Below are 20,296 nucleotides of genomic sequence, written 5' to 3'. Positions count from 1 at the left end.
TGTAATGTTGACTATCTTCCTGCTGTGGCTCCTCCCTCTGTAATGTTGACTATCTTCCTGCTGTGTCTCCTCCCTCTGTAATGTTGACTATCTTCCTGCTGTGGCTCCTCCTCATGTAGTGTTGACTATCCTCCTGCTGTGGCTCCTCCTTCTGTAATGTTGACTATCTCCCTGCTGTGGCTCCTCCCTCTGTAATGTTGACTATCTTCCTGCTGTGGCTCCTCCTCATGTAGTGTTGACTATCCTCCTGCTGTGGCTCCTCCTTCTGTAATGTTGACTATCTTCCTGCTGTGGCTCCTCCCTCTGTAATGTTGACTATCTTCCTGCTGTGGCTCCTCCCTCTGTAATGTTGACTATCTTCCTGCTGTGGCTCCTCCCTCTGTAATGTTGACTATCTTCCTGCTGTGGCTCCTCCCTCTGTAATGTTGACTATCTTCCTGCTGTGGCTCCTCCCTCTGTAATGTTGACTATCTTCCCTCTATGCCTGTAGTCTGGCTCCTTTGCTGATCATGTGGGACCTTCATTGGTTGTGTAGACTTTGTGCCTGTAGTTCCCTTGTAGTGTTGGGCTTCTCTTTCTCGGATCCAGGGCTTGTAGTTGGCCTGCCAGGTGACCAGAGTGCGGCAATCCCAGGGGTCATCATGCTTTGTAGCTGAGCACCTGTGTCTCTGAAGGAGCTAATGTCTGTGTGTATTTTGGGTGAGGATTTAATTCTGTGTAATTTTACATTTCTTTGTGGAAGCTGAAGGTGGATCTGTCTCCACCACCGCCACAGATACCAACATGTAATAAACATCCACTCCATCCGCAGCCTTGACGCAGCTGATATGGCACTGATACAGTGAAGAACCCATGATGTATTATATTCTGTGATTCGCTCTGTGGTCTCCACACTCTTCCTCTGTGTGATGTATTGTAACCTATGTTTCGCTCTCTGGTCCCTGTCCTCTTCCTCTGTGTGATATAATATATCCTATGATTCGCTCTGTGGTCTCCACACTCTTCCTCTGTGTGATGTATTATATTCTGTGATTCGCTCTGTGGTCTCCACACTCTTCCTCTGTGTGATGTATTATATCCTATGATTCACTCTGTGGTCCCTGTCCTCTTCCTTTGTGTGATGTATTATATCCTATGATTCGCTCTGTGGTCTCCACACTCTTTCTCTGTGTGATGTATTATATCCTATGATTCACTCTGTGGTCCCTGTCCTCTTCCTTTGTGTGATGTATTATATCCTATGATTCACTCTGTGGTCCCTGTCCTCTTCCTTTGTGTGATGTATTATATCCTATGATTTGCTCTGTGGTCTCCACACTCTTTCTCTGTGTGATGTATTATATCCTATGATTCGCTCTGTGGTCCCTGTCCTCTTCCTCTGTGTGATGTATTATATCCTATGATTTGCTCTGTGGTCTCCACACTCTTTCTCTGTGTGATGTATTATATCCTATGATTCGCTCTGTGGTCCCTGTCCTCTTCCTCTGTGTGATGTATTATATTCTATGATTCGCTCTGTCGTCCTTGTCCTCTTCCTCTCTGTGATGTATTACATCCTATGATTCGCTCTTTGGTCCCTCTCCTCTTCCTCTGTGTGATGTATTATATTCTGTGATTCGCTCTGTGGTCTCTACACTCTTCCTCTGTGTGATGTATCATATTCTCTGATTCGCTCTGTGGTCTCCACACTCTTCCTCTCTGTGATGTATTATATCCTATGATTCGCTCTGTGGTCTCCACACTCTTCCTCTGTGTGATGTACTATATCCTATGATTCGCTCTGTGGTCCCTGTCCTCTTCCTCTGTGTGATGTATTATATTCTGTGATTTGCTCTGTGGTCTCCACACTCTTCCTCTGTGTGATGTATTATATTCTCTGATTCGCTCTGTAGTCTCCACACTCTTCCTCTGTGTGATGTATTATATCCTATGATTCGCTCTGTGGTCTCCACACTCTTCCTCTGTGTGATGTACTATATCCTATGATTCGCTCTGTGGTCCCTGTCCTCTTCCTCTGTGTGATGTATTATATTCTGTGATTTGCTCTGTGGTCTCCACACTCTTCCTCTGTGTGATGTATTAGATTCTGTGATTCACTCTCTGATCCTTCGATTCTTTCTTATTTTTCCTAGATCTTTCCTTTTGGTTTTCTATCTACACTGCTGTGAGTTTTTGTATCTTCCCTTTCTTATGGAAATAGTTTATAGTTTCTGCGTCCTGCAGCATCCTTTCACCTTGGATTTTCATGTTTCTGTTTACTGACATGAAGCAGAGATCCGTGCATTGTTGTACCATTGCTCTGGCTTCTCCCTGGTGATGATTTCGGTGCAGGGTCACCTTTCTTCTGTGTGTAGTCTCGGTGTGCGATGCCAGGTGAGGACTCGTGTCTGGACTCGCAGAGTCGCCCGACCTGTCTAGCGGGTCCCTTTCACACCTGCCCTGCCCCACACCCTGCTGTGTGTACGATGCCATGGAGATCTCCAGGTCCTGTAGCATCCCTGGGGACCGGTGCCGGTACATACTGTACTGTATAGATCAGTAGAGCAGTCATGCTGCGTCACTGTCAGAGATTGTCGGGGACGTGTGCTTGAGCTACAGGTCATAAACCGTGAATTCTCACCAGAGGCAAAAGGCATGATTCTCCCAAAGCAAAAACCTGATTGTAAAGCTCAGAGACAGGAGGAGGAGAGAACTTCCTGTAGAGCTCAGAGACAGGAGGAGGAGAGAACTGCCTGTAGAGCTCAGAGACAGGAGGAGGAGAGAACTGCCTGTTGAGCTCAGAGACATGAAGTGGAGAGAACTGGCTGTAGAGCTCAGACATGAGGTGGAGAGAACAGGCTGTAGAGCTCAGAGACAGTAGGAGGAGAGAACTGCATGTAGAGCTCAGAGACAGGAGGAGAAAGGAACTGCCTTTGGAGCTCAGAGACCTGAGAAGGAGAGATTTGGCTTTAGAGCTCAGAGACCTGGGGAGGAAAGAACTACCTGTACAAGTCAGAGACCTGAGGAGGAGAGAACTGGCTTTAGGGCTCAGAGACCTGAGGAGGAGAGAACTACCTGTATAGACATTAGGTGGAGAGAACTGTCTGACTGCTAAACAAAACTGGCTCAAAAACTTGATAAATACATAAACAATATCCCAAAACTCTTTATTATGTGCAAAGAGACAAAGAACTGGTGCAGACACAACGACAGATTGGGGACAAGGTCACCGTCACATTGACCCCGTCATGAAACATCTCAGTCTACAAAGAAACGAAAAAACCTAGACGACGGCGACGCAGAAACGGGCGACTAAAACATAAAAAAGCTTAACACATGACGCGTCGCTGTAATCGTAGAAACCCAGGGAGCAGACGGAACCGGATCGTGTAGAAAAGTAACAAAGTAATCAGCTACAGAACAGAATTTTATTTTGCATATTTGCTCGGCCTTCAGGGCTTCACTTTCCAGTTACGTTTTTGGAGGTTTTTACTGTTCTATCATCTCAGCAAATGGCACATAGAACCAGAAATCTGCTCCAGCAGAAGCCGGTGGCCGATCCCGCCTTATCCCCGCGTGCCGCCCCCAAAGTAGTTCCGGTCCATGTGTGGGATGTTAGTGCATTCTAGAGCAACTGGATAACAAACTATGTGGAAACATTTTTTTTCTTTAAAGGGAACCTGTCAGGGCAATTCGGGACACTAAATCACCCTGTATGAGTTCCTATGTGGAACATTAATACTTACCCACTCCGGAGCACTCCCCACCTATGTGGTGACGAAGCCGGAGTAGTCCACCCCGGTTCCACTGCACATCAGTCATCTCCCGGCTTCATCTTGCATGGTGAGAGGAGGCGTCGGCGTTAACATATGTGCCTCATTGGACTCGCATCTAGGTAAGTATATATGGTTATTATTTTATAATGCCCCCACACCGAGAGTTTATAAAGGGACTGTTTTGGGACTGACCCGCAGTTGGTTTAGGGTCCCAAAACTGGGTGACTGATTTTCTTTAATTCTTTCAAAAATAACAATTGGGAAAAATATTTTTTTACTCAAACTAAAATTTTCTAAGAAACATCTATGGTGTAAATGCACCATATACCCCCGGTACATTCCTCCTGGGGGTCTCCACTGCTATGGAAACAAAGTCATCAGCATCTGCTCCCCAAAATTTTGGGCTCTTTCCCTTCTTATAGGCCCATAAAGAGTTTTCCACCCACATGTGAGGCCTCTCCGGACTTGGAAGAATCTACACAGCAAAATCGGAAAGGTTTTCTCTGTTTATCCTCTCTCACTACTGCAGCCCCCCCTCATGGCGTCTCCCACTGCGTCTTCTCACAGACCGCCTCACTGACAGAGACAGGAATGGGGGAGGGAGCAGGATCATTCATAATCTCCTGTTGCAGCTCCTCCTATTCAGCCAATCTCAGACACGTAAACACAGAAGCATGGAGGGTCTGCACACAGCACTAATGTAAGTTACAGGACTACTGAATCACTTGAACATTCAGGGATTATTAATAAGGCAGTGAAGGCACATGGGAAACTTATTTAAAAGAGTGGCCAACTCCTTTAAGGGATGAATCATCTGTGGCAGATGGAGGGAATCTCTTATTGGCGGGATATTGTGCAGCCTGAAGGGAACTCTCCTCCTTCATAATGTCTTGTAAAAGCATTTCCAACTGTTTCTATAGCAGAAACTTGTCATCAGGACAGTGGCATCGCAGCCTTACGGGTTTTTGAAGGAGCGGAAATCAAAAAAGTTAACTGGAAAAAGTCCATCAGCGGCTAATGAAGGGGTTAATGGTGTATTTCCAAATCTAAATATAACTCGGAGCTACGACCTCCGGACCCCCCACTGCTCCCCGGTCCCTATGTACAAGGTCCTGACCGCTCGCTCACCACCCGTCATGGACCTTCCCGATGACTATAACATATAATAATATAGTAAAATACACGGAGGCTCAGCCCCCAGATATTCTGTAACTTGGCTGAGGAGCTGACACTCATGTCTTTCTATTTACAGGTGAATTTTCCAGATGTCGAACGAGTTGAATGGATCAACAAGGTAAAAATTTTATCTTTGATAGTTTAGAAAAAGTCCTTAAGACACTGAGAGGAGGGAGGTCAGGACCCTGGTGACCGGTCATCTCCCTGTATGTGAGGGGTCAGGACCCTGGTGACCGGTCATCTCCCTGTATGTGGGGGGTCAGGACCCTGGTGACCGGTCATCTCCCTGTATGTGAGGGGTCAGGACACTGGTGACCGGTCATCTCCCTGTATGTGGGGGGTCAGGACCCTGGTGACCGGTCATCTCCCTGTATGTGAGGGGTCAGGACACTGGTGACCGGTCATCTCCCTGTATGTGAGGGGTCAGGACCCTGGTGACCGGTCATCTCCCTGTATGTGAGGGGTCAGGACACTGGTGACCGGTCATCTCCCTGTATGTGAGGGGTCAGGACACTGGTGACCGGTCATCTCCCTGTATGTGGGGGGTCAGGACACTGGTGATCGGTCATCTCCCTGTATGTGGGGGGTCAGGACCCTGGTGACCGGTCATCTCCCTGTATGTGGGGGGTCAGGACCCTGGTGACCGGTCATCTCCCTGTATGTGAGGGGTCAGGACACTGGTGACCGGTCATCTCCCTGTATGTGGGGGCTCCAGGACTCCGGTGACCGGTCATCTCCCTGTATGTGAGGGGTCAGGACTCCGGTGACCGGTCATCTCCCTGTATGTGGGGGGTCAGGACCCTGTTGACCGGTCATCTTCCTGTATGCGGGGGTTCAGGACCTTGGTGACCGGTCATCTCCCTGTATGTGGGGGGTCAGGACCCTGGTGACCAGTCATCTCCCTGTAGGTGGGGGGTCAGGACACTGGTGACCGGTCATCTCCCTGTATGTGAGGGGTCAGGACCCTGGTGACCGGTCATCTCCCTGTAGGTGAGGGGTCTGTACACCAGTGACCGGTCATCTCCCTGTATGTGGGGGGTCAGGATCCAGGAGACCGGTCATCTCCCTGTATGTGAGGGGTCAGGACCCTGGTGACCGGTCATCTCCCTGTATGTGAGGGGTCAGGACTCCGGTGACCGGTCTTCTCCCTGTATGTGAGGGGTCAGGACCCTGGTGACCGGTCTTCTCCCTGTATGTGAGGGGTCAGGACCCTGGTGACCGGTCTTCTCCCTGTATGTGAGGGGTCAGGACCCTGGTGACCGGTCTTCTCCCTGTATGTGAGGGGTCAGGACCCTGGTGACCGGTCATCTCCCTGTAAGGGGGGGTCCAGGACTCCGGTGACCGGTCATCTCCCTGTATGTGAGGGGTCAGGACTCCGGTGACCGGTCTTCTCCCTGTATGTGAGGGGTCAGGACCCTGGTGACCGGTCATCTTGCTGTATGCGGGGGTTCAGGACCCTGGTGATCGGTCATCTCCCTGTATGTGAGGGGTCAGGACACTGGTGACTGGTCTTTTCCCTGTATGTGGGGGGTCAGGACACTGGTGACCGGTCATCTCCCTGTGTGTGGGGGGTCAGGTCACTGGTGACCTGTCATTTCCCTGTAAGGGGGGGTCCAGGACTCCGGTGACCGGTCATCTCCCTGTATGTGAGGGGTCAGGACTCCGGTGACCGGTCATCTCCCTGTATATGGGGGGGGTCAGGATCCCAGAGACCGGTCATCTCCCTGTATGTGGGGGGTCAGGACACTGGTGACCGGTCATCTTCCTGTATGTGGGGGGTCAGGACACTGGTGACCGGTCATCTTCCTGTATGTGGGGGGTCAGGACATTGGTGACCGGTCATCTTCCTGTATGTGAGGGGTCAGGACTCCGGTGACCGGTCATCTCCCTGTATGTGGGGGGTTAGGACCCTGTTGACCGGTCATCTTCCTGTATGCGGGGGGTCAGGTCACTGGTGACTGGTCTTTTCCCTGTATGTGGGGGGTCAGGACCCTGGTGACCGGTCATCTCCCTGTATGTGAGGGGTCTGGACACCAGTGACCGGTCATCTCCCTGTATGTGGGGGGTCAGGACCCTTGTGACCGGTCATCTCCCTGTATGTGAGGGGTCAGGACACTGGTGACCGGTCATCTCCCTGTATGTGAGGGGTCAGGACACTGGTGACCGGTCATCTCCCTGTATGTGGGGGGTCAGGACCCTGGTGACCGGTCATCTCCCTGTATGTGAGGGGTCAGGACACTGGTGACCGGTCATCTCCCTGTATGTGGGGGGTCAGGACACCAGTGACCGGTCATCTCCCTGTATGTGGGGGGTCAGGACCCTGGTGACCGGTCATCTCCCTGTATGTGGGGGGTCAGGACCCTGGTGACCGGTCATCTCCCTGTATGTGAGGGGTCAGGACACTGGTGACCGGTCATCTCCCTGTATGTGGGGGGTCAGGACCCTGGTGACCGGTCATCTCCCTGTATGTGGGGGGTCAGGACCCTGGTGACCGGTCATCTCCCTGTATGTGGGGGGTCAGGACACTGGTGACCGGTCATCTCCCTGTATGTGGGGGGTCAGGACACCAGTGACCGGTCATCTCCCTGTATGTGGGGGGTCAGGACCCTGGTGACCGGTCATCTCCCTGTATGTGGGGGGTCAGGACACTGGTGACCGGTCATCTCCCTGCATGTGGGGGGTCAGGACCCTGGTGACCGGTCATCTCCCTGTATGTGAGGGGTCAGGACACTGGTGACCGGTCATCTCCCTGTATGTGGGGGGTCAGGACCCTGGTGACCGGTCATCTCCCTGTATGTGGGGGGTCAGGACCCTAGTGACCGATCATCTCCCTGTATGTGGGGGGTCAGGACACCGGTGACCGGTCATCTCCCTGTATGTGAGGGGTCAGGACACTGGTGACCGGTCATCTCCCTGTATGTGGGGGGTCAGGACCCTAGTGACCGATCATCTCCCTGTATGTGGGGGGTCAGGACACCGGTGACCGGTCATCTCCCTGTATGTGGGGGGTCAGGACACCAGTGACCGGTCATCTCCCTGTATGTGGGGGGTCAGGACCCTGGTGACCGGTCATCTCCCTGTATGTGGGGGGTCAGGACCCTGGTGACCGGTCATCTCCCTGTATGTGAGGGGTCAGGACACTGGTGACTGTTCTTTTTCTATATTCAGGTTGTACGGCAGATGTGGCCTTTTCTTGGAACATTTATGGAGAAACTCTTCCAGGAGAAGATCGAGCCAATGGTCAGAGCCTCCAATATTCACCTGAAGGCGTTCACCTTCACCAAGGTCCATTTTGGAGAAAAGGTAAAAAATCTCTGATGAGAACATGAGATGTGGCGATGGCTGGTAGTTGTCATGTTGTGTCACTGTAGTATATTGTTGTATTGTTCTACATGGTTTTATTGTGGTGCACTGTATCACCTACCCTGTGTTACATTGTATCCTCCTCTTACATTGTATTCTTGTAGTACATTGTATCCTCCTGTTTCATTGTATCTTTATGGTACATTGTATTCTCCTGTTTCGTTATATCCTCTAGTTTCATTGTATCTTTATGGTACATTGTATTCTCCTGTTTCGTTGTATCCACTTATTACATTTTTGAGGTACGTTGTATCCTCTTGTTTCTTTGTATCCTTCTGTTATATTGTATTCTCCTGATTTGTTGTATCTCTACGGTACGTTGCATCCTCCAGTTTAGTTATATCTTTGTGGTATGTTGTATCGTTTTGTCACTTTGAATCCTCCTGTTACGCTGTATCTTTGTGGTACGTTATATCCTCCTGTATTGTTGTTTCCTCATGTTTTGTTGTATCTTTGTGGTATGTTGTATCCTCCTGTTTTGTTGTTTCCTCATGTTTTGTTGTATCTTTGTGGTATGTTGTATCCTACTGTTTCGTTGTATCCTCCTGTTACGTTGTATACTCCTGTTACGTTGTATCCTCTTGTTACGTTGTATCCTCCTGTTACGTTGTATCCTCCTGTTACGTTGTATACTCCTGTTTTGTTGTATCCTCCTTTTACGTTGTATCCTACTGTTTTGTTGTATCCTCCTTTTACGTTGTATCCGACTGTTTTGTTGTATCCTCCTTTTACGTTGTATCCTACTGTTTTGTTGTATCCTCCTTTTACGTTGTATCCTACTGTTTTGTTGTATCCTACTGCTTTGTTGTATCCTACTGCTTTGTTGTATCCTCCTGTTACGTTGTATCCTCCTGTTTTGTTGTATCCTCCTTTTACGTTGTATCCTACTGTTTTGTTGTATCCTCCTGTTACGTTGTATCCTCCTGTTTTGTTGTATTCTCCTTTTACGTTGTATCCTCCTGTTACGTTGTATCCTCCTGTTTTGTTGTATCCTCCTTTTACGTTGTATCCTACTGCTTTGTTGTATCCTCCTGTTACGTTGTATCCTCCTGTTTTGTTGTATCCTCCTTTTACGTTGTATCCTCCTGTTACGTTGCATCCCCCTGTTACGTTGTATCCTCATTTTACGTTGTATCCTACTGTTTTGTTGTATCCTACTGCTTTGTTGTATCCTCCTGTTACGTTGTATCCTCCTGTTTTGTTGTATCCTCCTTTTACATTGTATCCGACTGTTTTGTTGTATCCTCCTTTTACGTTGTATCCTACTGTTTTGTTGTATCCTACTGCTTTGTTGTATCCTACTGCTTTGTTGTATCCTCCTGTTACGTTGTATCCTCCTGTTTTGTTGTATCCTCCTTTTACGTTGTATCCTACTGTTTTGTTGTATCCTCCTGTTACGTTGTATCCTCCTGTTTTGTTGTATTCTCCTTTTACGTTGTATCCTCCTGTTACGTTGTATCCTCCTGTTTTGTTGTATCCTCCTTTTACGTTGTATCCTACTGCTTTGTTGTATCCTCCTGTTACGTTGTATCCTCCTGTTTCGTTGTATCCTCCTGTTACGTTGTATCCTCCTGTTACGTTGTATCCTCCTGTTACGTTGTATCCTACTGTTTTGTTGTATCCTCCTGTTTCGTTGTATCCTCCTGTTAAATTGTATCCTCCTGTTACGTTGTATTCTCCTTTTACGTTGTATCCTCCTGTTACGTTGTATCCTCCTGTTTTGTTGTATCCTCCTTTTACGTTGTATCCTACTGCTTTGTTGTATCCTCCTGTTACGTTGTATCCTCCTGTTACGTTGTATCCTCCTGTTTCGTTGTATCCTCCTGTTACGTTGTATCCTCCTGTTACGTTGTATCCTCCTGTTACGTTGTATCCTACTGTTTTGTTGTATCCTCCTGTTACGTTGTATCCTCCTGTTACGTTGTATCCTCCTGTTTCGTTGTATCCTCCTGTTAAATTGTATCCTCCTGTTACGTTGTATCCTCCTGTTATGTTGTATCCTCCTGTGTCTTTTGTTATCCAGTCTCCCAGGATCGATGGGGTAAAAGCCTACACCAAGAAGGTGGATAAGAGGGAGGTGATCCTGGATTTGCAGCTCTGGTGAGTGCCTGTACCCCGCTATTATCACTGTAGAGTATTAGGGAGCACTGGACCCCAGATGCGGGTGGTGACATTTGTTATTAGGGGGATTCTCAAATTGTACAAGAATCAAGATCCCTCCCTATAAGCATCAGAAATGGAGGAGGAGAAGGCGGCACAGAGAGGGGGTAATAACCCTCAGCACGTCCCCTACATGAGCGACCGCTCACCTGGGACACTCCTGCACTCAACTTCATAAAAACCTCATAAAATCTTTGTGTGCGGCAGCTTATCACAGGCCGGGGACAGCCGCACCCTCCACGGCCATTCCGCGCGGTGTGCAGGCGAGATTCAGTAATAGTCACATATAGAATATATACAGCGCAGCAATGACTTATGGGTTATATACATGCTGCTAATGGGGCAACATCTGGCCCTGCCGTCACTAGTGAGAGAGCAGATGACAGGTTTCCAGGATCAGGGACGTTCTTGAGTTGTTGACAATGGTTCATTCCCTGGGGACGTCATAGCGCAGCTCCCCATACACCTCCCATCATACAATCTCCAAAATACAGCAGAGTGTGGGAGGGGATGCAGCCCCCGCAGGACACCTGTCACCCCCCGAGGACACAGAACACAGAAGCCACCAGGAGATTCTCATCACACTCCAGAGCTGCACTCACTATTCTACTGGTGCTGTCATTGCACATACAGGACATTACTTATCCTGTACTGAGTAACGTCCTGTAGATCTTTTATTAAAATATAAAGTATAAAACATAACAATATATAACATAAACCAAACAAATTATCCAATACATACAAAATCTATACAATAACTTACCTGCTAATCCAGCCCCATTCACACCTAGCAAAAACAATAACTTAAAATACACCGAAATATATAAACACTAAATACCACAACCCCCACCCAACCGATTATCACATCCAAACCAATAAACAAAGACAAGTCACACCCACAAATAAACATAAATGACCATGAACATACCTCCCAACATTTCCAGAAGAGAAAGAGGGACAAAATGGCAGCACACATAGCGATTCCCCCTAAGCCACACCCCTAATCACGCCCTGGCCACGCCCCAAATTTTTATTACTAATAATCATCTTCATAATAATAATATTTAAAAAATAATATAATAACATAATAATAATTTTAAAAAAATTTGCTCAGCTTGGGATTTGAACTCCTCGGGATTTGGAGCCTCTATCCACTAGCCTATTGGCTTAGTGGTTATTGATGTGACTAAGTCTTTTACTGTTACACAGTGACACAGGCTCCATGCACTGCTGTATAGAGATACATCTTCTCAGAGATTACTATTGTCATTATCGAGACGACTACTATTATTATTATTATAAATGTAATAATAATCTCAATAATAATAATAATAATCTCAATAATAATCATCTCAATAATATCAATGATAATAATCTCAATAATAATAATCTCAATAATAATCATCTCAATAATATCAATGATAATAATCTCAATAATAATAATCTCAATAATAATAATAATAATAATCTCAATAATAATAATCTCAATACTAATAATCTCAATTATAAGAATCATCTTAATAATAATAATAATCATCTTAATAATAATCTCTGAGAAGATCCCTCTCTATATATAAGTGAATAAGTGAAAAAAATCCTCTTCCTGATATCCCCAGAGCTTATAGCCTAGTGGGTAGCAGCACCTATCTCTATTGCAGAAGGTCTGGAGTTCAAATACTGGGCTGGGCATAATTTTAATTAATTTAAATAAGAGCTTGTGTCTGGGGAAGCCCTAGGACAGTGGTGGCGAACCTATGGCACTGGTGCCAGAGGCGGCACTCAGAGCTCTTTCTGTGGGCACCCGGGCCATTGCCCCAGCACATCAGACAGGACTCAAAGAATCTTCCTGAAGTTCCAAGAAACTTAAAAGATGCTGCTTTCGGTCATATTTTTATACTTGCTTCTCTACTTGGGACTGTAGGAAGAGGGAGAATGAATTGATAGGGCCGAATTATGTTTGGAGGATCTCCTACTGGCCCCATGATTCTCTGTGCACAGAGGGAAACTGGAAGGAAGCTAAAATGTTCCATCTTTCTACTGTGTTGCTGTCCTCAGGAGGCCAATATGATTGAAAGTTGTTGAAGAACAGGGAGCAATAAGTTACTGCTTTAATTTTTGGTTGGCACCTCGCGTTAAATAAGGGGGATTTGAGTTTCTTTTTGGGCACTCGGCTGCTAAAAGGTTCGCCATCACTGCCCTAGGAGACCATATATGGACAGATGCTGATCTGAACCTGATGACGTGGTCCCTGCTCTCCGCTAACCCGTCACTTCTCTCAAGAGGATTCCCTCCCGATGTCTGTAGAAGCCATTCAATATCGCAGGTATTTAATATGCAGGACACAGAGCCGGGACAACCCCAGCAAGTGCAGGACCTGGAGGGAAAATCGGGACAATTTCACAGCTGCCCGTGACGCGGGGCAGAGGTATAAAAAACGAGACTGTCCCGGCCAAACCGGGACGGTTGGGATCTATGCCATAAATAAACATAAACCCACCCCACACCCTCCAATAACAAACCACCCCACACAGATCACATCCCAAATTTATTTTATAGAAAACACAGAAAACACAATACACTATATACTACACTACACTAGAAACCTCGCCCACACCCTCCCCTTCACCTGAGACACTGGTCTAACATCCAAAGTTTGCATTAAGTAGTCTAGACCAGTGTCCAAGGTCAGTTCATAAATCCCACCACCATCACTCCCCTCCCAACCTAACAATAGATCCAAAACCCCACTATATACAATATATACAGTATTTACAGTATTAACAACATGAAGAAAACAGAATACAACAAAATCTGAACAACAACAATCAATACCACATAAAGCCCAGGTTCGGCGCCTGCAAGCCCTACATCACTACATACTCATAAAACAAAATAAAAACCTACAGTGTCAGCATCAGCCCAACACCAAGAGAGGAGACGACAGACTAAAGGACACTAAAGGAGAAGACCCTCCAAAGGAGAGAGGCCCTCCCCGTGCCCAGCCTCCCCCTGGCCAAATTATATCCCGAGAACTTTGGCGGAGTCCTGGGGCCCTGGAAGAGTGTCCAGGAGATCAAAGAGCGGACCTCCCTCTCCCAGCCGGAGGCTCTCACACTTATCCCGGTTAATCTTGGACCCAGAAGCCTCCGAGTAGTGGTCAACCTCCGACATTACCCATTGCGCCTCCCCTCCCGAGGACATGAAAACGGTGACAAAATCATTTTGTGGATCCAAGGACAGCAAGTTCCAGTTACCAGCCCTGCCCTGCTCCACTGCCTCCCGGACAAAAAGCACAGCACTAAATGTACTGCAAACTGCACCAGCCGATTAAAAACAGCACCTTTTCCAAAACCTTTCTGTCCGTATTGAAAAGCGCTGGAGAAGTTCTCAATACGAGATCGGTCCTTACCCTTTGACAGGATGATCAGGGCAGACCTCCTCATTGACTTCGGCAGAGCGCCCGAGGAAAGACACTCATTGAATACCTCAGTCAAGAGAGGAACCAAGGCGTCCTTAAAGGTCTTATAAAATTCAGATGTTAAGCCATCTGGACCTGGCGATTTCTTGAGGGCGAGCCCTTCAATCGCAAGGCCTATGGTATTTCCCATAATCCCTCTCAAAAAAACAAAGATGTGTGTCTATCGTACTGACACCTCTTCAGCAGAAATTTAACCCTGGCGATGTCCTCAGGACTACTCCAAGTTGAGACGAGATGCTTGATTTTCCTCCTCAGGCCTGTGGTTGGGTCCAGGCACAGGGTCGGGGCAGGCGGCATGGATGCAAGGTCAAGTCTAAATACGGGGTCAACAATAGGAGGTCCAGGCAGATGGGAACAGGAACAAAGGCACACAGGAGCACGGCAACGCAGGAACACGACAACACGGAGAAACAGGAACGCAGGAAGATCGCTGGAGAGCTTTCTCTAAGGCTGTGAGGCACAAAAATCTGGCAGGGAATTCAGGAAGTGGCCAGCTTTTATAAAATTACAGGAAATGGCCAGCACCAATTAACGGTGTGCTAGCCCTTTAAATCTTCGAGCGCTGCCGCTCATGCGCCCTAGGTGGCGGAATCCTGAGCTGGAGCGTGTCGAGGTAAGGCAGGAAGGTGGTGTGATGGGAGCCGCGGAGGTGCCGGGGACCGGAACCCTAACAAGGCCCTGATACAAGCGGTACCTGTCCATGCTCCTGAGGCTCGAGAGCTGGCGGAAGAATCTCGCCACCCTATTCCTGAACATCTCCCCCCCTCTGACTTACTGCTACAAAGGCCCAGCTGGGCAGGCGTCTTTTTCCTGTCTTTCTTCCCTGGCCCCTCCATTCCTCCGCCTTTGCTAGTCCCCTCCCCAGCAGATTCAGCCTCATGGCTTTCATCCGCTGAGGTTGAGCCTGCATTAGCGAAAGAAAGAGGACAACGACTGTACGGGTGACCGAGATCACCACACAGGTTACACCTAATCTGCCCTGTACAGGATGCAGCGAGATGGCCGACACACCCACACAACTGCCCCCAGTAGAAGATCAGGATCCGATCGCTCCCCAGGAAGGCTGATGAAGGGATGTGGGCGACTAAGTTACCTGAATGCATCAACTTCACCATGAAGGTCCAGGCCCCTGACCAGATACCATACTCATCACGATTTTTCTCGGGTAATCCCAGCACCTCTCTCCGTAGTGATTTCATCCAGGTCATGATGTCAAAGTAAGATAGTGATTCGTTACGGGTAAGAACGGTAACTTTCTTGACTCTTTCTTGCACAGCAAAGTCCCGCCACTCGGGCTCGTTGTATCTCAGCTCATAGTTGGACCTAAAGAACTTGAGCCCCTCCAGCTGAACAAAGCTCATATCAAACTCAGATGTACCATAGGGATGGATCAAGGCAAAGATGTCAGCCGCCTTGAAGTCCATCTTCAATACAAACTCAACTACCCGTGCCCGAGGGGGACACACATCACTGCCACGCCACCGAAGACGGACCACATTCCTACGGTTACCACCCGGCCCGGTTGTCGGGAACAACCATGATGTCTCCCTGCCTCTTTGCTCTTGGAAGGCAGACAGGCCGTGCCTCTCTATCCAAAATGACAAATCAACCTCCTGCCCCGCTACATTGATCGTCCTTTCTCCCTTCTGTAAGGCCTGCAGGAGGCATAGTTGCAAAAACAGGTCCCCAGAGCCCAGAGACGAGGATGATGGAACCCTACTTCCCCCAGCAGCGACACTGGCATAGCTCTTAATAGGGGCCGCCACTGGGGGAGCAACCGGACCAACCCCTGCACCCACCACATTAACACTACCCACCTCCATGTTACACTCAGCAGCATTACCCGCACCACCAGTCCCTCCATCACTCACCCCCATAACTGGTAACGGTTCTGCACCACTCACTCCACACACACACTAGCCACCACAACATTACTGACACCACTCACACTGGCTGGACCAGCACCAACATCAGGGGACATAACCACCTCTGCATCTTCAGGCACAAGGGATGGGGGTCCCCCTGCAGAGCATCGCCCAGAGGGAACCCCCAACTATTGTCACACTTGTGCCCTCCGCATCATCAGTAGCAGATATTATTTTACTTTTCTTAGGGGTAGGTAAGAGTCGCCGCTGATCTTTGGCTGGTATGTGGCGCCGCTGATCCCCACCTTCCTCAGCACTTCTCTGCAGATTATCTCCAACACCAACACAAAATAACACTTTTTGTCTGGGAGGTCCAGAGCCCTCGGCCTCGACCCCTCCACACTGCCGCCGCTCCATAACCAAGTGATCAGCGGCATCCCCCTGGGGATCGCACCACATCACTTGATTTTGGTGGTAACGCCACAGCTGAGCCGCCCTTACTGTCCGGCCTTGCGGCCGATGCCTCCCCTGCTCCCCCACTGTTACCATAAACAGACACGGAGCCCATCGCCACATCAGATGTCACACCCGTAATCTCCCCGCTCCCTGGCACTGAGTCCACTGCAGGACCCGCGCTGGGCTGGGTAACGGGGCTCGCACAGTGAGCTGACCCTGCGGCCGACCCGGTTTTTACAGGGAGGGAGCTGTACTCAAGACTCGCCACTTCCACGGATTTGGTCTTTGTCTTTCGTGGTTTGTTGCCCCCCCCCTGCATCCTCCGGCAGATCGTCCCCAAAAGTTAAGTCCTGGAGGTGCACGGGGGACTCGAGCCGCCTGATCTCCTCCATCAGCGCCCCTCCCTGGTGGCTGTCACTGTCCTCACCCGGGTCGGCAGAACCGCAGCCAGATGACATGGCCGCTTGTCCTGTAGAGGGCCCACTGCACGGTAGCAGGCTTTCCTCCTCCCCCATTGCTCTGAATTTCCCGTCGTTCAGGTTTTCTTGCAGCAGGCCGGTCCTGTCCAGTGGGAACATCTTCCTTTTCTCCATCTCATTGTCAGGTGACCTTCTAGGCAGAGCTCATCCTGACATGGGGGCACCTCAGCTTCTATATAAGAACCAATCAGATCCTGGCTTTAATTTTTTAAACCTGCTTTGGAAACATTAATGCTGAGCTGTGATTGGTTGTCACAGCCTGTGTTCATTCTGTCGTTTGTTGTCTGCTGGGTTAACCGTTTAGTAACCAGCTGTGTCTCTTTCTAGTTACACCGGTGACTGTGAAATCAATGTGGAGGTGAAGAAGTTGTGTAAGGCCGGAGTAAAGGGCATCCAGGTGAGGAAGAGGTCCTGAGAGGGAGGGGTCCTGAGAGAAAGGGGTCTGCAACATCCCCCACCAGGGCCTGGCCTTTTCTTGGGGCCTAGAGGCAGAATACCGGAGTGGCTGGCGGTTGTGGCCTTGGGCACGCTGTGGTCACTATGCTTGGTATGGGGACCCTAGGGCTGTCCTACAGCCTGGCAGGTCTCCAGCAGGTGGTGCGTGCAAGAAATATGGAGGGAGAGGCTGATGTACTGGTTCTCCCTGGGGCATCCCCTGAGTGTCTGTAAGATAAGTCCCTGGGTAATGGATGGGGAAGCCCGTGGTGGTAGACAGCTGTATCCAGGGATCAAACGTTGGCAACGTTGTGCAAATCAACTCATGGTTCTTTATTGAACAACAGGTAGCGGGCAATGGGCCAGAACGGTCCAACAGCAGATTACTAGTACTGGAGTGTTCATGGAGAGTGGTCCGCGGGATAAGGCACCAGCCTGATGGTGGTAGCTGCAGGCTGGGATGGAGCTGTGTCCGAACTGTGGAAGCTGCAGCTCTGGATTAGAGTCTCCTGACTCAGGTCCTGGGATTGGATTCTGTGGCAGCACTAAAGGTGTACTGTGCACTCTCTGTTCACTCTGACAGGAGGTCTGACAGGGTCACCGGAGTTCACCAAAAGTGCAGTGTCCGTGTATAATGCATGGTCCAATGCCAAAAAGCAATGGCGTGCGCCAAAATCCTAGTGCAGACACTTCTTCTACCTGTGCGTCCGTTTTATGCCATGAAGAACGGGCACAGTCCGACTAAAGTGCACCGTATGACTCTAAGTAAATGAGCCCCAGGGTCTCCCTGACTTGTGGTTGTCTCCTTTGTTAGGTACATGGGACGCTGCGGGTGATCCTGGCGCCGCTCCTGGCGGACGTGCCCTTCGTTGGAGCTGTCACCATGTTCTTCATTCACAAGCCGGTAAGAGGGGCAGAGATCCTGCAACACCAGGGGGCAAAATAATATCTCATGGCTGGGGAGGCACAGTATATGGCGGTGTAGTATATTGGGGTGTAATAGGTGTAGTATATGGCGGTGTAGTATATTGGGGTGTAATAGGTGTAGTATATGGCGGTGTAGTATATTGGGGTGTAATAGGTGTAGTATATTGGGGTGTAGTATATTGGGGTGTAATAGGTGTAGTATATGGCGGTGTAGTATATTGGGGTGTAGTATATTGGGGTGTAATAGGTGTACTATATGGCGGTGTAGTATATTGGGGTGTAATAGGTGTAGTATATGGCGGTGTAGTATATTGGGGTGTAATAGGTGTAGTATATGGCGGTGTAGTATATTGGGGTGTAATAGGTGTAGTATATTGGGGTGTAGTATATTGGGGTGTAATAGGTGTAGTATATGGCGGTGTAGTATATTGGGGTGTAGTATATTGGGGTGTAATAGGTGTAGTATATGGCGGTGTAGTATATGGCGGTGTAGTATATTGGGGTGTAATAGGTGTAGTATATGGCGGTGTAGTATATTGGGGTGTAATAGGTGTAGTATATGGCGGTGTAGTATATTGGGGTGTAATAGGTGTAGTATATGGCGGTGTAGTATATTGGGGGTGTAATAGGTGTATTATATGGCGGTGTAGTATATTGGGGTGTAATAGGTGTAGTATATGGCAGTGTAGTAGGTGCAGTACATGGCGGTGTAGTATATTGGGGTGTAATAGGTGCAGTATATGGCGGTGTAGTATATGGCGGTGTAGTATATTGGGGTGTAATAGGTGTATTATATGGCGGTGTAGTATATTGGGGTGTAATAGGTGTAGTATATGGCGGTGTAGTATATTGGGGTGTAGTATATTGGGGTGTAATAGGTGTAGTATATGGCGGTGTAGTATATTGGGGTGTAATAGGTGTAGTATATGGCGGTGCAGTATATTGGGGTGTAATAGGTGTAGTATATGGCGGTGTAGTATATTGGGGTGTAGTATATTGGGGTGTAATAGGTGTAGTATATGGCGGTGTAGTATATTGGGGTGTAATAGGTGTAGTATATGGCGGTGTAGTATATTGGGGTGTAATAGGTGTAGTATATGGCGGTGTAGTATATTGGGGTGTAATAGGTGTAGTATATTGGGGTGTAGTATATTGGGGTGTAATAGGTGTAGTATATGGCGGTGTAGTATATTGGGGTGTAATAGGTGTAGTATATGGCGGTGTAGTATATTGGGGTGTAATAGGTGTAGTATATTGGGGTGTAGTATATTGGGGTGTAATAGGTGTAGTATATGGCGGTGTAGTATATTGGGGTGTAGTATATTGGGGTGTAATAGGTGTACTATATGGCGGTGTAGTATATTGGGGTGTAATAGGTGTAGTATATGGCGGTGTAGTATATTGGGGTGTAATAGGTGTAGTATATGGCGGTGTAGTATATTGGGGTGTAATAGGTGTAGTATATTGGGGTGTAGTATATTGGGGTGTAATAGGTGTAGTATATGGCGGTGTAGTATATTGGGGTGTAGTATATTGGGGTGTAATAGGTGTAGTATATGGCGGTGTAGTATATGGCGGTGTAGTATATTGGGGTGTAATAGGTGTAGTATATGGCGGTGTAGTATATTGGGGTGTAATAGGTGTAGTATATGGCGGTGTAGTATATGGCGGTGTAGTATATTGGGGTGTAATAGGTGTAGTATATGGCGGTGTAGTATATTGGGGTGTAATAGGTGTATTATATGGCGGTGTAGTATATTGGGGTGTAATAGGTGTAGTATATGGCAGTGTAGTAGGTGCAGTACATGGCGGTGTAGTATATTGGGGTGTAATAGGTGCAGTATATGGCGGTGTAGTATATGGCGGTGTAGTATATTGGGGTGTAATAGGTGTATTATATGGCGGTGTAGTATATTGGGGTGTAATAGGTGTAGTATATGGCGGTGTAGTATATTGGGGTGTAGTATATTGGGGTGTAATAGGTGTAGTATATGGCGGTGTAGTATATTGGGGTGTAATAGGTGTAGTATATGGCGGTGCAGTATATTGGGGTGTAATAGGTGTAGTATATGGCGGTGTAGTATATTGGGGTGTAGTATATTGGGGTGTAATAGGTGTAGTATATGGCGGTGTAGTATATTGGGGTGTAATAGGTGTAGTATATGGCGGTGTAGTATATTGGGGTGTAATAGGTGTAGTATA

The 20,296-nt window shown here is 48.2% G+C and overlaps 1 protein-coding gene across 1 annotated transcript in view; it reads left to right on the top strand.

Moving 5' to 3' along the window:
- The window catches only part of ESYT3 (extended synaptotagmin 3), a 42,740-nt gene that overhangs the window by 5,268 nt on the left and 17,176 nt on the right, over positions 1-20,296 (top strand). Inside the window, exons 2-6 of the mRNA XM_072122148.1 lie at positions 5,008-5,049; positions 8,100-8,234; positions 10,318-10,394; positions 17,060-17,129; positions 17,982-18,071. Of these exons, the coding sequence (XP_071978249.1) occupies positions 5,008-5,049; positions 8,100-8,234; positions 10,318-10,394; positions 17,060-17,129; positions 17,982-18,071 (414 nt within the window). The remainder of the gene's footprint in view (positions 1-5,007; positions 5,050-8,099; positions 8,235-10,317; positions 10,395-17,059; positions 17,130-17,981; positions 18,072-20,296) is intronic.

The sequence above is a fragment of the Engystomops pustulosus genome, chromosome 8, assembly GCF_040894005.1.
Source record: "Engystomops pustulosus chromosome 8, aEngPut4.maternal, whole genome shotgun sequence".
Classification (NCBI taxonomy): domain Eukaryota; kingdom Metazoa; phylum Chordata; class Amphibia; order Anura; family Leptodactylidae; genus Engystomops; species Engystomops pustulosus.
The sequence above is the reverse complement of the archived record's forward strand: the minus strand, read 5'-3'. Positions and strand labels throughout refer to the sequence as shown.